General features: G+C 47.0%; 1 protein-coding gene across 1 annotated transcript; it reads left to right on the forward strand.

Annotated features, from left to right (window-relative positions):
* Window positions 1–6,330: 6,330 nt before the first annotated feature.
* Window positions 6,331–17,102, forward strand: ISL1 (ISL LIM homeobox 1). Its single transcript, XM_060146060.1, has 6 exons — window positions 6,331–6,358; window positions 7,187–7,376; window positions 10,124–10,383; window positions 12,212–12,498; window positions 13,739–13,906; window positions 15,941–17,102. The coding sequence occupies exons 1-6, from the start codon at window positions 6,331–6,333 to the stop codon at window positions 16,055–16,057; spliced, it is 1,050 nt and encodes a 349-aa protein (XP_060002043.1). The 3' UTR covers window positions 16,058–17,102.
* The last annotated feature ends 954 nt before the right edge of the window (window positions 17,103–18,056 follow it).

Here is an 18,056-nt window from a genome sequence, read left to right on the forward strand (position 1 = left end):
CTCTCTCGGGGGGCCGCGCTCGCCAACCCGGACGGAAAGAGGTCTGCGGGACGTTGGTTTTTTCCCAAGTCTAGCAGGAATTAGGGCCGGGGGTGTAGATTCAGTTCGATTTTCCCACTTCTTTCAATGGGAAGATGAAATTGAAAAATGCCCTTAAGCGCAGAACACGGGGCGCGGGGAGTGGGGGGGGGATTCCAGCACAGGGTTTGGCAAGTTGGAAATCCGGAAGGGAGGAGGCCGAGAGACAGAGATGTGGGGCGCGGGGGGGGGTCTCTTTGTTTCGCGCTCCTCTTATCCTTGGACTCGGGGCAGGCTAAATTTCTAGCGACCTTTGTTGCTTGAACGCGGGCGAGTGGGGTTCTAGGAAACACCAGAAACATGATCGCGAAGCTCTGAGCCCTACAGAGAACAGTCAGACAGGGTTTCCGGCGCCCTCGATGAGAGGCTACCTGGGGTAGAGCGGTCGACCTCGCGCCGCGCGGCTGCCCCAGGGGGAAGGGATGGCGTTCTTGACCCCTTCCGGGAGGCAAGTGATTAACTCGGTTGAGTTGATCAAATGACGTTCTTTCTGAAAGGGGTCGTCTCCTGCGCCCCTTTCTCAGCTGGTATTTAGCAGGTAGGAGGGCAAAGCAAATTCTCCTCTCAGCCTGAAGTCGCAAAGAATTTATGATTTTTCTTAACACCTTGGATCTGGAGGCGTAGAGAATTCTATAAATGTACACGCGCCCGGAGCTCATCCTCCCATTCACCTTCGCGGAGTCGACCTTTAAGATTGTCCCTAACATCGTACCTTCTGAACAGACCAGCCATTTACTGGGGTTTGGAGATTTTCCTCCAGCCCCGAAACCACCTTCTCTCCTACGCTCACAATCTGCCGGTAGATGCCACCAATGATTGCCTCCCCCCCGCTTAAAAACAGCCTCCACCCACGCTCCTCTCAGATACAGTAAACGGCCCCGACACGCTTTAGCCACCAGTTTTATTCGTAGAAAGTAGCTATAACTCTTGACATCACCTCCGCAACCTACCCGAGGACTCCAGCCGAGGACACCTTACTGAGGCTGTTTTTTTCGAGCGCTGAATTCTGAGACGTGAGGGAAGGTTATTTGAGGCATAGTGGTAGATTTCCGGGCTTCCAGTTCCCTCCCCCGCTTGGCCGGTAATTTTCTGCTGCCCCTCCTCCTCTTGACCTCCAACAAGGTACCTTCGCCTCCCTTCCCCCCACTCGTTCCCAGTAAACCTCCATCGCGCGTTGGAAATCAATCCTTTGGCGCTAAATTCAGAGCTGCCGGTTGGACAGGATTGCAGTGGGGCAAAGGGTGTCACTTCTTTCGGAAAGAATGTCATTTGATCAACTACACGAGTTAACTTGCTCCGGGTTTCCCGAGAGCTCGGGTGGACCCGTGGGTGTTTTGCTAGATTCGGTACAGATGTGGTAGCTTTCAGCTGAACCGCCCAGGACCTGGGAGAGAAGCTTTTTCGCCCCTCAGGACTCCAATTACCCCCGAGAGAATCCGATGCATTTAATGAAGGCTTTGCCAGAGGTAGGGTTCAGTGCGTCCTTGGGTCAGAACCTCTTAGCACATTGCACTCACTGACTCCAACCTGGGGTCCACGCAGACCTCCAGTCCAGTTAAAAATTGCCTGTTCCTAGTCACATAGGGTTTCAAAAAGAAAAAAGAAAAAAAAAACTTTAAGAAGGAAGAAAAGGGTTTAACCTGACATAGTCAGCGCTTTTGTGAAATCATAAATGTTTCCAAAAGCACAATTTTAAAGGGAGGGTGCAAATTTCTGTCCTCGCTTGGTCGAAGTCCTACCGGCAATGAGATGCGGAAACTCGCATTCTCAAGACTGATCTGAGGTTTGCGGCTTCGCCGCTTCCGGGAGTGTGGAATTCTATCCTGACTGGGAACCGACCAGGAGACCGCACATGAACGCTGCCTCCCTGGCTGCCGTCCGCCAGTAGAGAATAGCAGAACCGCTGGTGACAGACACAGCGGTTACCTGAATTCAGGCTAAGAAGCTCTGCATGCAGAAGAAAATTCTTGCTAATTCACCCAGATTGTTTTAACTGGTTAATAAAGCAACTGACACTCAACAAAACTACAATCACAGCAGGAGTCCTTGGCAATAAGAATGACAACTAAACGTTTGTTGTTGTTAACTGCCTTTATTATTATCTTTGCTTAGAATTATTTTTAAAAAAAAGTAAAAGGAGAGAAAAAAAGACAATCATTTCATACCCAATGGTACATAAAGAATATCCCTTCCATTCTTCTCTGAAATTAGAGTGCAGATTCTCTTGATTCATCCTCATTAAGCCAGCACCAGCAACTGGAAGAAAGGCAGATTAGTTCTAAACATCCACACCCGGTTCTGGGTGGAATATAAATGGTTAATCGTGACTCCCTTTATACAGCTGTAATTTTATCTGACCCTTGGATGTGATTTAAGATACTGATGGTTTGTATAGCCTTATTCTTATTCCTATCTTACATAGGATAAGTAAAAACAAAAAGTGTGAATGGGATAAATATACATATATTCCATACCTATTTTCTGAGGTGAATAAAATATGTCCATGTTTCATTTTGACCCCCAAATTATGTATCTGTGGATATCAGAAAATATAAATCCTTCAGTTATATATATATTTTTATATCTGAACACCTTACTCGTGGAGAGTGGCATTCCAATTGTTATTCTCAAGACTGATCCTGATGTGGGCTAAACTGAGCATCACCTCCCTGGGAATAAGTTCCCAAACAAATCCATAGTTCAGGGAAAGCTGATCAAAGCCGCCTCTCCTTCCCAATCTTGGTTAGTTGGGGAGGGAAAAGTTTTCCCCCTTACCGTACATAATTTCCCAAAGAACCTACTTAAAACCCACTTATATCTGCCAGAAGTTGTTGGGAAATAAATAAATCCTAAATATGTAATGCTACTTGTCAATTGCAATTAAAGCCTATTTAGATATTTGAAACGTAGCTTGAGAACATGATATTTGTTTAGGAATCTGTATTTGGCATTGTTTGATGTGGAGTGTTTAAATTTTAATCAAAGCAGAGAAAGAAAGCAACAACACACAAAGCGCAGCTGTAAGAGCCCACCAGGCATTTTAGGTGGAAAAGCTGTGTTTTGAAAGGTGTGTACAAGTCCATGTGGGTGGATGCCACAGACTCAAGTGGAACTTACTAAATCTTAGCATCCCTTTTATATTCAAAGACACTAAAATGTATTTGTGATGGCCAGGAGGTAATGGGAACTATACTTAATAAGAACTCATATTCTTTCTTCTCTCACCAGTAGAGGAGCTGACAACGGGATTCACACAACTGCTCTTTTTAAGGATAGATTTTTTGACCTACCAGAATATACAAAGGTCAAAATTGAATCCATTTTTGACAAGAGAGGGTCTAATCCCCCCTTTGAACACAAGAGGTCGCTCCTGTGATCAAATAAGGGGGGGGGCGGAAATATTGCTAATCACAGTTTGATGTGAGTTTGATGTATTCTATAAAAACATTACAAAATTTTTTTAGATATATTTGATGCGTTAAATGTGTGTATAGAAATCATTTAAACAAACAGGGGAATAATCTGTGATCGCACTTGAACTTCAAGGTGAAGTGAAACAATAATGCCTGCTATCCTAACTTTGATTTTAATGCAAAATGTATTAGCTACAGACACACAGAACTCCAGAGTACATCCGTCATGGAACAACATAATTGGGTTCCCTCGAATTTCTCCCTTTGACAGAAGGTATCTAACAGCTTAGAAACTTCTTAAGAAAATACTTGTTTACAGTAACAGTGTGGGCTGAAGAAAAGAAAACATCTTGTCTTCATCATTATGATAAAATTGCCTATTACTAACGGTTTACCTCCAAGCCACATGCCAGCTTTTCTATTTGGACTTGCTATCATCAGGAGCAATAATTCTTTAGAATAGCTTATGAGTTTAGGGAGTTAAAATCCCACACTGTGTGTGTGTGGCTGGTTTGAAGGAGGATGGATAGTGAGGGTGCTTTCTGGATCTCAAATATAAGTCATCAGGCTTCTGGCAGCTTCCGTTGTTTAATTCCATGTTATAAAGGTGGCATGATGGAATATGATTGGTTAAAATTCTCTACTTCCTGGAGATATAGTACCTTTTTAAAAAATAGAGTCAGCTTGGTTATCTGTACAGGAAACATACCCGTATGCTGGGAAGATTTGCTTCGTGTTGTCATTACCAGCATCAGTTTTACAAAAGCAGCCTGACAAAAGGCTCCACGCATATAATACCATCGAGACTAGAAACTATGACCAAAAACCAAAACCACCCCGCCCCCCCCCCCAGTCTGGTAAATGTATCAACCTACCTCTAACTTTCGATTTCACACACGCACTCTGATATAACTTATTGATACAATAAAAACAGAAGGGATGAGATCCATTTAGAAATTTTCCTTGAGAGAAAACAAAACAAATGCATGTTCTTGGCAAAGCCCCAGCCAGATCAGGAGGAAATTCAGCATCTTAGTTTCTCTCTGCACTCTGGAGAAGCATATCCCTGTAAACCGAGCCACTGAGACCGGCTGAGGGCTCACGGCTGTTATCAAGGGCTAGATCTGGCGAATGATACAAAGAACGGAGTTTCCTAACACACCAGGTTTTCTCAAGGCAACCGAAATTAAACACCGAAATTAAACCTACTACTGCGTGCGTTTGCGGGCCTTTTTAGATAAAACTGGCAGTCACATTAGATAAGGAATAGCTATTCAGGAGCTTTTGGAGGAGTGCGGTGGGGGGAGTCTTCGTGGCCTTCCTGTGACTCTTTTGGGGAGATGGTTAAGATATGACGGGAACATGTAAGAAATTATTAAAAACAGTTATTTACCGGCGATTTGCAGCCAACACTCTTCTCTCTCCAGGTTGTTTCCCGAGAGAAAATGATTAGATAAACACACCCAGGGAAGGGAAATAGGTATTTCGCTGTTCTTCTGTTGGACCTCTCCCTAACTCACGCCCTTAGACTGACGCATTTTTAAAATCTCTAGAGAGACGTGGAGACTTGTCCTTACAATTACCAAACACCACCAGCTAACTGTACACGTTTGCTTAAAAACAAAGGGCAGGAAACCAGAAGAGAGAGGAACTGGACAGGCTATATTCACTTTGCAAACTTTAAACTACTGGCCGATCACTTTGCACTTAGGCTTCGGATTAGTGCACTTCCTAATTCTAAACTGCAAAGCCGACCTCGCGGGTCGGAAGGAGAGAGTAGTCCGCGGAGTCAGCTTGGTTTTACCTGTGCGCTTCCAACCTGATTTTCCGCTTAGGCACGAAGCGCCCCTTCCCCCCACCCCCCACGTTTCTGGAGATCTGAAGTCAGGGATAACGGGGTAGTGGGGTAGCAGCAGCGAACAATTCCTCTGGGTCTATTCATCCCATGACCGGTTCGTCTTCCCCTAGCCAGCTCCCAGCGCGCTACGCGCAGCCAGTTCGGGAACTCACCCGCCCCGGCAGCAAAGCCCGGCCAGGCCCGGAGCTGTGCGCCAAAGCGCGAAACCAAACGAGGAAAACGGCCTGTTCCAAGTCGCCCCTCTTCCTAAAGCCCGGGAAGGACCTCTTCATCAGGAAGACCTACCCACCAGCCACTCGCCACCGGCGGCGGAAAAGTGAAGCCCAGCGCGCAACACGGCCAGCCGGACTGCGGGGACCCCAGGAGCGCAGGGCGGAGGAGCAGCGCGACAGGAGGCGAGGGCGCTGGCGGCACGGCCGAGAAGGAGCAAGGGAGGGGGCAGGAGGAGGAGGAGAAGGAAGCCAAAAGCCAGAGCGGCCGGGCAGCCCGAGCATCGGGAGAGAGCGGCCTGAGCCCCGAGCAACTCGCCTCGGGAGCCCTAATCCTCTCCCGCGGGCTCGCTGAGCGGTCAGTGGCGCACGGCAGCAGCGAGGCTGAAATATGATAATCAGAACAGCTGCGCCGCACGCCCCGCAGCCAATGGGCGAGGCGCTCGCCTGACGTCCCCGCGCGCTGCGTCAGACCAATGGCGATGGAGCTGAGTTGGAGCAGAGAAGTTTGAGTAAGAGATAAGGAAGAGAGGTGCCCGAGCCGCTTCGAGTCAGCCGCCGCCGCAGCGCCTCCGCTCCGCCAGCTCCGCCGGCTTAAATTGGACTCCCCGATCCGCGAGGGCGCGGCGCAGCCGGGCAGCGGCTCTCTCAGCCTTGGCAACCCTAGGGGCCACTGTTTCCCACTTAGCCACAGCTCCAGCATCCTCTCTGTGGGCTGGTCACCAACTGTACAACCACCATTTCACTGTGGACATTACTCCCTGTTACAGATATGGGAGACATGGGAGATCCACCAAAAAGTAAGAGGCGATTTTACCTTGTGGGGCTCGGTGTGCTGTTCTTGTGCGGGGGTCTCTCTCAGGCAAGGGTGCCAAGGGCTCTTCGGAGTTCGAGTCATTGCTTGGAGAGAGAGAGAGAGAGAGAGAGAAGGTGGCTTTTTCTTGTTGCCGCCACGCCTGCATGCTTGCTGTCGGTTCTGATCTTCGGGAAACTGATCGTACCTTGTGTTTGAATTCGCCTGCGTGCCCTCCAAAACCCTAGCCTTCTGGTGCTAAGCGGTGGTTTCCTTCTCGGGAATCCTGAGCTCTCCGAGAAGGTTATTCTGTTGCAAAGGTCCGCCTGCAAGTACAATACCCGGAGATGTGAATTAGCATTAGACTTGCAAAAGAGAACAACGAATGACAACTGTATTGATGTCTGCTCTTGCTAACAATTTCCAGTCCTATGTGCTATTTAAGAGCGTGCTTCATGGAAAATATAGACATCCCTGCGTTCACTTAACGCTTCTAGTCAAAACCTTTTCTTTGACTTGACTTATCCATAATCTTTCCCAATGATTATGGCAAAGAGGGAGGAGGGAGGAAAAAGAAATACAAAATGAACGGGTTTGATTGCGTGCTAGGCTTACAAATGTAGACTATTCAAATCTGCATTTTACATATATTCCACCTCCTTTTAAAAGTGAGTCAGGGTTTTGATGGCACACTCCAATTACCATCCCAAAGTGCAATACTCTTAAAAAAAAAAAAAACTCGCAGAGTACGCCCTATAAGAGAACGACACTAAAAGTGTGTTTATCTCTGTAGGAAGTAAACGGTTAGTCAATCATGTATTTATTTTCATTTCAGAAAAACGTCTGATTTCCCTATGTGTTGGTTGCGGCAATCAAATTCACGATCAGTATATTCTGAGGGTTTCTCCGGATTTGGAATGGCATGCGGCGTGTTTGAAATGTGCGGAGTGTAATCAGTATTTGGACGAGAGCTGTACGTGCTTTGTTAGAGATGGGAAAACCTACTGTAAAAGAGATTATATCAGGTACGCCGTTTATACTGCTTCCTTAATTTTGTGAGATTTCCCTCTCTCTCCCCATTCTTTATTATTTTGTGTGGCTTTGTCCTTTGGTGAAGTTTGCCTTAATGGATTCCAGCGTGCAAAAGTTACCCTTGTAAGTGTAATATGTAAATTAACCTATGCTGTTCATTTTACTTTTTAGAGGGAAAAAAACCCCCGCGAAACTCGATAGTGGTTCCCATAAATTATGTGGCATTGAAGCTTGTATAATTGCTCTTGGAATTTGTGATGCTCAAATTATTTTCCTCTGTTACCCTCCCCCTTCCAAAACAAACAAAAAAAATCAAGATGGAAAAGTTGGGGTTTCTAAACTTAAAAAAAAAAAAGGTTGGTTGGTTTTTATTGTATCATGCAATGTTTTTTCTTTTTTATTTATTTTAATTAAGTATTTTATTAGTAACTTCCAGATTCTTCGGAGATGTCAATGCAATAGGTGAAATAGTTTGACCTAAGCATATTTAGAGATGTACTTTGAAAGAGCAAATAGAGATATTGCCCTTTTACTTTTAGGGTAAGGACTCCTGCCTGGAAAATTTAAAAACCAACCCAAATATTCTCTGTAAAAAAGACCGGAAATTTAATCTTTTTAAATATTAACCCTTTGGTGACATCTGACTGTCTTCTTTCTTATCTTATCTGAGCTGATGAATTAGACAGAGCAGATCAAATTGCCCATCATCTGTCTACGAACAATTGGTATATTTAGATAATTGAACAGCTTCCTTTCTCACATTAAAATCTGGTAACTGATAAAATGAGCGAATTGCCCTTACTGTCAAGAATAAAACCACATAAGGAACTTTCTGAATTTTTTTCTTTCAATTTATTCTGCGTCTAAACTTTATGCTTTGCCAATCTCAAATTTTCTGACTTGTGTATACATATGTCAGAAACTTCATTTTCTGCCTTAGGAAGGAAGTAGAATTTCCAAAGAAAATATTATTGTTTTAAAAACAAAACAGAAGAGATAACACCTTCGTTATTATGTCGATTCGTTATTATGTCGAATAATATCAAAATATTATATTTAAAAATAAGTTCTCCAGTGGCTGTTAACAAGTAATTAGCTCTGTAAGTCATAGAGTTTATGGAGCTTAGAACTTAACCTTAAAGTTTAGCTGTGATTTAAGTATGCAGTTACAATTTTTTCCTGCTCACTTAGTGTGCAGTATTTTTTCTTATTTTAAAACCACGAAGTGGAGAGTGTAATTTTAATAAAGCTGAACAGTGCAGAAAAAAAGTTTATGAATACTTTGATGGTGGGGGAGGAGAACGGGAGGAAAGAGGGGAAGTGGGGAGCTAGAGGAAGGGGGAGGGATTTTCCAAATTGTTTGGTCACAGGCAAGGTAAAGTCCTCATCCTATGAAGTGGAAGATCTCACATAGAGTAGGCGGAGGGAGGGAAAACTTTTGAATCTACCTTCTAACCTCTGACAAATGAGCCATTTTCAATTGTTTACTTGATTGGTTTGTGAACTGGAGATTCTGGAGAGGGAGAGCTCACTTCTCAACCCCAGCAGTAGCTTTACTCCTGTGGAGATAGTGTTTTGCTCAATTGTATTCAGACCTGCTTGTGCCTAATTCTGGCTAAACGTTAGTGGAAGGAACCAATCGCTTTTACATTTTCTTCTCCACTCTTTCAACTGTGTGTGTGTATGCGCGTGCAAGTGTGTGTGTCCCTTTGAAATCCTGTAGTTGTAAAAGCAGAACAGAGAGACCGTTTAGATTTCCGAATCCCTTTCCCCCCTTGGGGGAGCGAGGCTCCCCCTCTTACCCCCCTTTGTGTAGGTCTTTTCCTCTCCTCCATTCTCTCTGTTTGTAGGAACGCTCCTGCTTTGGTTATTAGTGATAACGCGGAGAGGGGGCCAGGGCAGAGCCTCTAGATGAAACCTACAAGGATTGTCTCTTGGTAAAGAACGGTCAGCAGTGAGGAAGACCCTTAGGAGTGGGTCTTTTCATTTTTCTGTCTGGTCAGGGTTCTCAAACAAACTGAAATAAAGGTAGATGCTTCAGCAAATTGAAAAAGATGGAGGGAACCAAAGCAGATTTTTAAAATAATAATAAAAGGAGGAAGGGAGAGAGGAAACTTTCTGTTAACATTGCTGCCTGAGGAAAAGATCTTTAGCTGGGGAAAAGTGCAGTGGGCTTGTGCAGAAAGGGCTCTGGAAACCCTCAGAGGTTTCATTTTGTTCTTCTGCCTGTGCATTTGTGTGTTTTCAAACCGAGTGGGGTGACAATCTCATTCCATAACCTCATTTTCTTTTGAAAGGAGGATTTGGGTTGCAGTTTTAGAGACGTTTCTAGCAGCAGAAATTGGGGGATAGGGAGGCAAAAATTTGGGGCCAGTGACTCCCGAGTCCCCCTGGACCCCTTCCTGCCAAGAGCGGCAAGGGTCACCCTGGACTGGTCGCTGGAGCAGCGGCCCAGGCTTCCAACACGTCAAACATTTTTCGATGGTTTGGACTGGGCGTTTTCAACTAAGAGGTACGGATCGAGACACAGAAGCTCATAGGAAAGGGAAATGGAGCGGGAAACGAGAGAAATCTAATCATTTCCATCCTCCCATTCCCAGCTTGTCTGCGAATGCTGATTTCAGTGTCTCAGGGCGTTGTGGCCGAGGTTGCCAGCGACCTTGGGTCGGGGGCAGCGCCCGCCTGAAGTGACCACCTCTCTCTGTGCTTCCCTCCCGCCCCGGGCCCGGCCCCCGCGCAGGTTGTACGGGATCAAATGCGCCAAGTGCAGCATCGGCTTCAGCAAGAACGACTTCGTGATGCGCGCCCGCTCCAAGGTGTACCACATCGAGTGTTTCCGCTGCGTGGCCTGCAGCCGCCAGCTCATCCCCGGGGACGAGTTCGCGCTGCGGGAGGACGGGCTCTTCTGCCGCGCGGATCACGACGTGGTGGAGAGGGCCAGCCTGGGCGCCGGCGACCCGCTCAGCCCCCTGCACCCGGCGCGGCCGCTGCAAATGGCAGGTACTTCTGGGCGCGGAGGGAGGCCCTCCTCGGGGAGGCAGGCGCCAGGCGAGGCCAGCGCCACCCCTGCCAGCGCGCCAGCGGCCGCAGCAACCCTGGGACCCTTGCGGCGGTTGCTGCGGTCGGAGACGGAGGGTTCTGGGTGCGGTTTGCACCGCGCTTCACTCTTTCGCAGCAAGGTTCAATGCCCTCACTGTCTCCCTTGACTCCCCCCAGCACAGCTACCCGTCTGTGTGTCTAGATGTGGGTGCCCGTGAATGTACACCGCTTGGGCACACGTGTCTGCACACGCCCAAACAGTACTTCCAGTTCACCTTGGCCTCCAAAACGCGGCTTACTGAAAACGGGCTTCAGCTCCCCGCCAGGTATTCTCCCCGCAGCTGCCTAATTAAAGGGGTGGAGCTCTGGGCCCCTGGAGCTTCCTCCTTTAACCCAATGAAGGAAGCTTAGGTGGCCTCAAGTTATTTAGCCTCTCAATTCCTTTTCCCTTGCAAACTGCCCCCCCACTCCAAAATACTTTAAAAATTTATTTGTATCCCTTTGTGAGAGAGTGGGCCTGAAAAGATACAGTTTTAATAATTGCAAGCCTTCGCACGGAGCCGTAATTTAAAACTGTCCACAAGCTTATCTGCAGTAATTGCCTTTGAAAGGGAGCCTCCCTCTTTAAACCGTTCATTCTACTTGATTTGGTGAGAATTTCATCTTCGGCCCTGTTGCTGTGACACTAAATTGACCCCATAGGTGTTGACCTGACCCCCGGGGGTCCTGGAAAGTGCAAGATTTGTAACAAACAGATCTGAGGGCCCTTGCCCCAGGAAGGAGAGTAGAAATAGAGCAAGGTTGGCCAGGAGGGGGGCCACAGGTAAGAAGGCAGACAACGTTTCCAAACCTGCTTTCTGGTCTTGATAGATCTGCCCTGTGCATTTTTAAAGTGTCAATTCGCCCTGAGTTCTGGCTGTGAGAAAACTACAACTCTTCCTCCTCTGTTCTCTGGCAGCTCTAAGAATTCCGTCCTGGGGGATTTGTGACTTAGCTTGCAGGGGGGCAAAGCCAGAGGTGGCAAATTCTGTTCGGTGCAACCTGTGCTCTGCTGTGGGAAGCACAGAAGAGGCCGAAGTATTGGGAGGGAGTCAGGAGCCAGAACACTCCCCAGCTGTCTTTTCTCTGGAGGCCAGGCAGCTCTAAAGAGTTTCGATTTTCCTTTTCTTGGGATCAGATCACATCAGGAACATCCAGGTAGATTTAGTAGATCCAGGTAGACTAAGAAAGATCAAAGCCTGGAGAGATGGCCGAAATCCCGAATTTCTTTATCCCCTTGATATAATTGTACCCTGGGGACTGAAGTTCAAGCTCTCTGTCAGAATTCTCCTCAGCCTTTGCGCTGCAGGCATCCCGCTGGGGTAGTGTCTCTGGCTGTCACTGGGGTTCTGCGTTTCTTTCCCTAGTACCGCCTGTGCGTTGGGGGTGGGGGGCTGTGTGGACTCGGTGTAACCTGGGCCCAGTCCGGGTACTAGAAAAGGCGCAAAGGGAGGAGAAACAAGGCAGAACGATGCCGCCCTTGCTGTGAGCAGGGGGACAGGCCCTGAGACGTGCGCCCCTTTGCTGACTCCATGTTGACACGAGCAGGGGCGAAGGCTGCTTTCCGGGCCCGGATTACTGAGCATTGACCTCTGAGATTAGAGAGCGAGATTTTATTCTCCCTTTCGCGCCCCTTACCCCCACCTCTGCCGCCCCTGCTTTGTCTGTCGAGGCTGCAAAGAGCTGCCCATTGTCCGGGAGCGGCGCGGGCGGGCGGCCCGGCCCGCTCACGGCACCCCTTGCCCCGCAGCCGAGCCCATCTCCGCCCGGCAGCCGGCCCTGCGGCCCCACGTCCACAAGCAGCCAGAGAAGACCACCCGCGTGCGGACTGTGTTGAACGAGAAGCAGCTGCACACCTTGCGGACCTGCTACGCCGCCAACCCCCGGCCCGACGCGCTCATGAAGGAGCAACTGGTGGAGATGACCGGCCTCAGTCCCCGCGTGATCCGGGTCTGGTTTCAGAACAAGCGGTGCAAGGACAAGAAGCGGAGCATCATGATGAAGCAGCTCCAGCAGCAGCAACCCAATGACAAAACTGTGAGTGGCCCTGGGGCCCGGGCAGGGGCCGAGAGGGGGAAGCCGAGGAGGCGTGCGTGCCGGCTGCCCAGGTGGGCCGGCGCCGTTTCCCTCCGGCTCCGGAGCAGGACCCGGCACTGGCGGCCCCTCCCCCCGACCCCTGCCCCGGGGAGAGGCCCCCCCCACCGGTGCCCGGCCCAGCGCCCACACCGCGGCCCGCGCTGCTCCGGGAGGCCCCAGCCCGCGGGGGTGGGCTCGTGCCCTTCAGCCTCGCCCCATCCCGGATCCGGAAGGGCCGTCTCCCCCTCCGTGGGCAGTGAGGCCTGGCGCTGGTTTTGCCAAAGTTCCGGTCATCAGTTCCTCAGGCAGCCGAGAGGAGGAAAGGACAACTCCTTGGCTTCCTTTTTAATCCAGGGTCATCCCGGTGTCCCCCGTGCGCAGCCTGCAGCAGAGCCCCCAGGTGGGCGAAATGCCCCAAGGTGACCCGTGAAAACAGGGCACCTTCTGCTCCAGGTCAAGCCCAGGTCTCCAGAGATGTCAGGCCCCTGGCACTATTACCCACAATCATCCCTGGCCCAGAGCGGCACCCAACTGGCAGGCCTCCTGGTTAAGTTAAACTAAAGAGTTTCTTTCTTCCCCCCACCAACCAGCAATTTTTTTTTTTTTTTTGCTTTTTACGGCTTAGGCCCTATTTTTAAATGCCATAAAACGTGCTGTCATTAAATTTGACAGACTGGCCAAGCCTGGGCCAGGGCATTTTCTAAGTTGGTTAGTGCATAATAGCACAATAGTGGCCTGACCCAAGTGCTTGGGAGTCGGGGTTGGCTCCCAGAGAATTGCCTGCAGAAAATCTACCCCCAGATCTGACTAACAAACTGCCCAGAAAATCATCGTGTCTAGAGGCTGAAGGGAGGCCTATCCTGCCTCAGCTTTCCACTGAGATGCTATGGCCTGGAAAGGCAGACGGGCGGAATTGGGATTAACAGTGAATTTAAAGGGAAAGAAGAAAGTCGAAACAGAATTTCACTTAATAAGGTCCAAGCAGACCTAATAGTCCAGCCCACAAAAACAGAAGAACAAAACGTAATAACACAAAACTGAACCCTGGCTAATATCCATATGCGCAGCAGATTAACTGAGTCAATAAAGGCCACTATATAGATAAGATAATACCAGGGTATATTTGCTTAGCCTGCACAGACAATGGAGGGAGGGAGTTTGCTCATTAACATGTTGGGCTTGGGGGGGGACCTATTCACAGAATATCCAGGGGATGACAGGAACTCCCATGGTGGCTGCCAGTCCAGAGAGACACGACGGTGGCTTACAGGCAAACCCAGTGGAGGTGCAAAGTTACCAGCCGCCTTGGAAAGTACTGAGTGACTTCGCCTTGCAGAGTGACATAGATCAGCCGGCTTTTCAGCAACTGGTAAGTGTCAGCTCCCAGAGTGGGGAGGCTGAATCTCCAGAGAAAGGAGATTCTGGTTAAACCGTCACACAAGGCAAGATTCTGGGGGTTAGCGAGGAGGGTGCTCCCCGACCCCAGGCTTGGGGAGAGACGAAGGGGGTGTGTTGGAGAGAGGAGGGAAGCACTCAAGGAAAACAAACCTCTTGTCAGTCTTTTCTGTGAGAGTTCATAGTTTGACCATATAGGTTGAATTTTCTATCAATCAGGCCTGTTCTGAGGGATTAACTTCAAGGTGCCTAACTAAATAGACACGCGTGGGAAGGTATCCTGGGTTGCAGAATCATACATCTTCGACTTGTAGCGTCAGAAGGGACATTAGAGATCACCTTGGCATTTTGATCAGCAGCCGGTAAATGCACTCCCTTCTCAGCTCCTAGAGCATGGTATAGTTAAGGACCTAAATCAAGGTGATTGTAATAATAATCAATGTTGTAATACATAATCAGTGTTATTATCAATGGTCAGCAGGCACCTATCTGCACTCTTCAAATATATCAATAAAAAGTTCAGTTATTCAAAGATATGATTGATACTTTTGTGACTATATCTCTTCCTGGGACTATATCTTAATCTAAAATGTAGGAGTGCTTAAACATTTTTTTAGTATGTAAGTTCAAATATCCTACACAGTCACATACTGTGGGGCATGTATAGCAAAAGGAACCTGAGTTCTACCAATCAGAGAGATAATAATGTGAAAACTGGTTTCCGTGTTAATATTTCTACACATCCAGAGAAGAGAAAACTCAACTCACCTGGGTGAAGATAACTAAGATTATTAAGTATATATCTTTTGTGAGATGATATATGTACACATACGGTTTTTTTTCTTAAGTAATAAACAGCCCTGTAGGATCTTGTTCTATAAAACAAGATCCATCCGAAAAACTTGTTCCTTTCTTTGAAAATAAAGCTTGAATTGAGGTTAACTTTTTCCCCTCACATTTACCTGGAGGGCATTTTCTTTCTTTGTGGCAACAGTTGGGTAATGGGCCACAGGCAGGGGTTAAAAGGGCTTGGCCCAGGTGTCTGTTTGAAAGTGGGCCAGTCTAGAGGAGGCAGATTTGAGAAGTCCCTTGGCTTCACAGTGGGAAAGTTCAATAAGATAGCAAGGAAGGTAGACCCCGGAATTAGGAAAAAGAAATTATTTTTAATGTCAGTCTAATCTTACCAGTTATTTGGATCATAGAAGGCAGGTAAGGGGAGGGCTCAGGGCAGCCGAGTGTTTGCACCTCCTGAAACTTTAGTGTCAGCTGAGAGCAGTGGAAGGGAAGCCGAGGATGGGGAGGTGTTGGGAGCAGAGTGGAGAAGAAGGTTTACAACAGCAACACAGTACTTTCGGCTTAAGAGAAGGAGCCAGATATTTATAATGTGGATGACGTTATAATATATGGGTCTCCTCTCGGAAGGAAGAGCCTGATTGAAAGAGAGAAAGAGGCCAAAAGGCAGCAGGACCAACAACAAGGAAGAAAGGCCACGCTGTGAACCCTCTGAGGAGTTAATCACTGTTCTGTGGAGCCTCCTCTGAATCTCCCGTCACACGATCTGAGCGGCGTGTTATGGATTTTCCAACTCAAGAAGAGAGGCTTTGACGCCTAGAGACTGAGAACTCGCCTGCTCCCAGGGCAACACGTAGCCAGCAGGATAATTTTATTTCGAGCATGCATGGTAGAGTTGCGATGCCATTTTACAGTGGGAAACACATTTCTTCTTAAATAATTTAATGCAACATAATGTTGGGAATTCAGTTTCAGTTAAAACAGAGATCTCTTGGAAGATGGGAAAGCGAGAGGATTTCTTCCCAAGTTCTTTTCCTTGTAGGCTTTCTTTAAGCCTGTTAAAATTCAATTATATGTGCGGATATCTCTATCTATATATCTGTCTCTGCACACACACACACACACACACACACACACACACACAGAGGACAAGTTTATAATCCTTTTGTGAATATGATCACAGCCTCCTTTATTCATTTCTTAACCTTCTATGCAGGTCAATTTTTCAGAAGGAGGACCGGGCTCTAATTCCACTGGCAGTGAAGTGGCGTCGATGTCCTCTCAGCTCCCAGATACACCTAACAGCATGGTAGCCAGTCCAATTGAGGCATGAGGAACATTCATTCAGATGTATTTTTTTCCCTGTTGGAGAAAGTGGGAAATTATAATGTTGAACTCCGAAACAAAAGTATTTAACGACCCAGTCAATAAAAACTGAATCAAGAAATGAATGCTCCATGAAACGCACGAAGTCTGTTTTAATGACAAGGTGATATGGTAGCAACACTGTGAAGACAATCATGGGATTTTACTAGAATTAAAACAACAAACAAAACCCAAACCCAACATAATGCTATCCAATGACCTTAGGAGTACTGAAGAAAAAAAAAAGACGTTTTTAAAACGTAGAGGATTTATATTCAAGGATCTCAAAAAAAGCATTTTCATTTCACTGCACATCTAGAGAAAAGCAGAAATAGAGATTTTCTAGTCCATCTTATTCTGAATGGTGCTGTTTCTATATTGGTCATTGCCTTGCCAAACAGGAGCTCCAGCAAATGAGCAGAAAGAGAAACTGGCCTCTTTGGCTGAAAGAGTCCTTTCAGGAAGGTGGAGCTGCGTTGGTTTGCGATGTTTTTAGTTGACTTGAACAAGGGGTTAATTGAAATCCTGGGTCTCTAGCATGTCCTGTAGCTGATTTCTTTTTTCCTTTTGCCCCTCCCCCTCTTTTTTTTTGAGATCCATCCTCTATCAAGAAGTCTGAAGCGACTTTAAAGGTTTTTGAATTCAGATTTAAAAACCAACTTATAAAGCATTGCAACAAGGTTACCTCTATTTTGCCACAAGCGTCTCGGGATTGTGTTTGACTTGTGTCTGTCCAAGAACTTTTCCCCCAAAGATGTGTATAGTTATTGGTTAAAATGACTGTTTTCGCTCTCTCTGGAAATAAAGAGGAAAAAAAGGAAACTTTTTTTTTTTGTTTGCTCTTGCATTGCAAAAATTATAAAGTAATTTATTATTTATTGTCGGAAGACTTGCCACTTTTCATGTCATTTGACATTATGTTTTGTTTGCTGAAGTAAAAAAAAAAGATAAAGGTTGTACCGTGGTCTTTGAATTATATGTCTAATTCTATGTGTTTTGTCTTTTTTCTTAAATATTATGTGAAATCAAAGCGCCATATGTAGAATTATATCTTCAGGACTATTTCACCAATAAATGTTTGGCATAGATAAATAAATAAACACAATGATCCAGGGTCCCTCTTTTATATGTTTACAAGTAAGTCATTAAAATGTCTGAAATTAAAGACTGCATGTGAATCGGGGTAAACTGACATATAATAGGTGTGATATTTTATTGCAGATAGTTAAGGTTGAACTTGCAAGTTTGCATTTCAATAGTTGGATCAAAACTGGTGGGAAGCCTTTTGCTCTCAGCTGTGATAATATTACTGGGTTTTTGACAATGAGATGCTTTCCTCTGTCCTGTTTCCCACCTTTCTTTCCTCCTGTCTCTTTTCCTGCCCCACCCTCCATCCCACTCCACCCCACCCAAAATAGGAAGAGGGTCCTGCTTAAAATGGATTTTGATCCTGAGTCACTATGTTTATCTCCTTAGAGTGCTTTATACCAAAGTCTTCTGCTTAGGATCGTTGAAATGACCCATATTTCAAGTATAAGCTCTCGCTAAAAGAGAGGCTTTCTGCCTAGCCAGTGAAGTATGATCATTATTTACCAGTGGCGGCTGTCAGCCGTTTGAGAAATGCTGCTTTATTTGCGCAGGAAGACCAGACGGAGAGAGGGGAGTTTTCTCACCAGTTCCCAGACCAGTCAGTGGGTGTCTTTCCTTGCCTCTCCTTCCCCAACGTCTCCAACTTGTTTCCTACCCCCCTCCCCTTCTCTCTTTCTCCCTTAACTCAGACCCCCAAAACCTTACGAGGGTGATTGGTTAGGGTGGAGGGGCGCGGCGAGGACTAGGTGGGGAACCGCCTTCTAGGGGCAGGAATCCGGGTTGCGTGTGGTCGGAGTTTCGTGGACGTGAGCTCTTAACACCTTGCCCGCTGGCGTTTAGCAGCGGCTCCTGGGCCAGAACCGGAACCCAGGGAAGGA

This window comes from Lagenorhynchus albirostris, chromosome 3, assembly GCF_949774975.1.
Source record: "Lagenorhynchus albirostris chromosome 3, mLagAlb1.1, whole genome shotgun sequence".
Taxonomy (NCBI): Eukaryota; Metazoa; Chordata; class Mammalia; order Artiodactyla; family Delphinidae; genus Lagenorhynchus; species Lagenorhynchus albirostris.

Coding starts and splice junctions, on each gene's coding strand:
- ISL1 (XM_060146060.1), top strand. CDS start 6,331: ATGGGAGACATGGGAGATCCACCAAAAA. Junction 6,359..7,186: donor CATGGGAGATCCACCAAAAA/GTAAGAGGCGAT, acceptor TTTTCATTTCAG/AAAAACGTCTGATTTCCCTA. Junction 7,377..10,123: donor TGTAAAAGAGATTATATCAG/GTACGCCGTTTA, acceptor GCCCCCGCGCAG/GTTGTACGGGATCAAATGCG.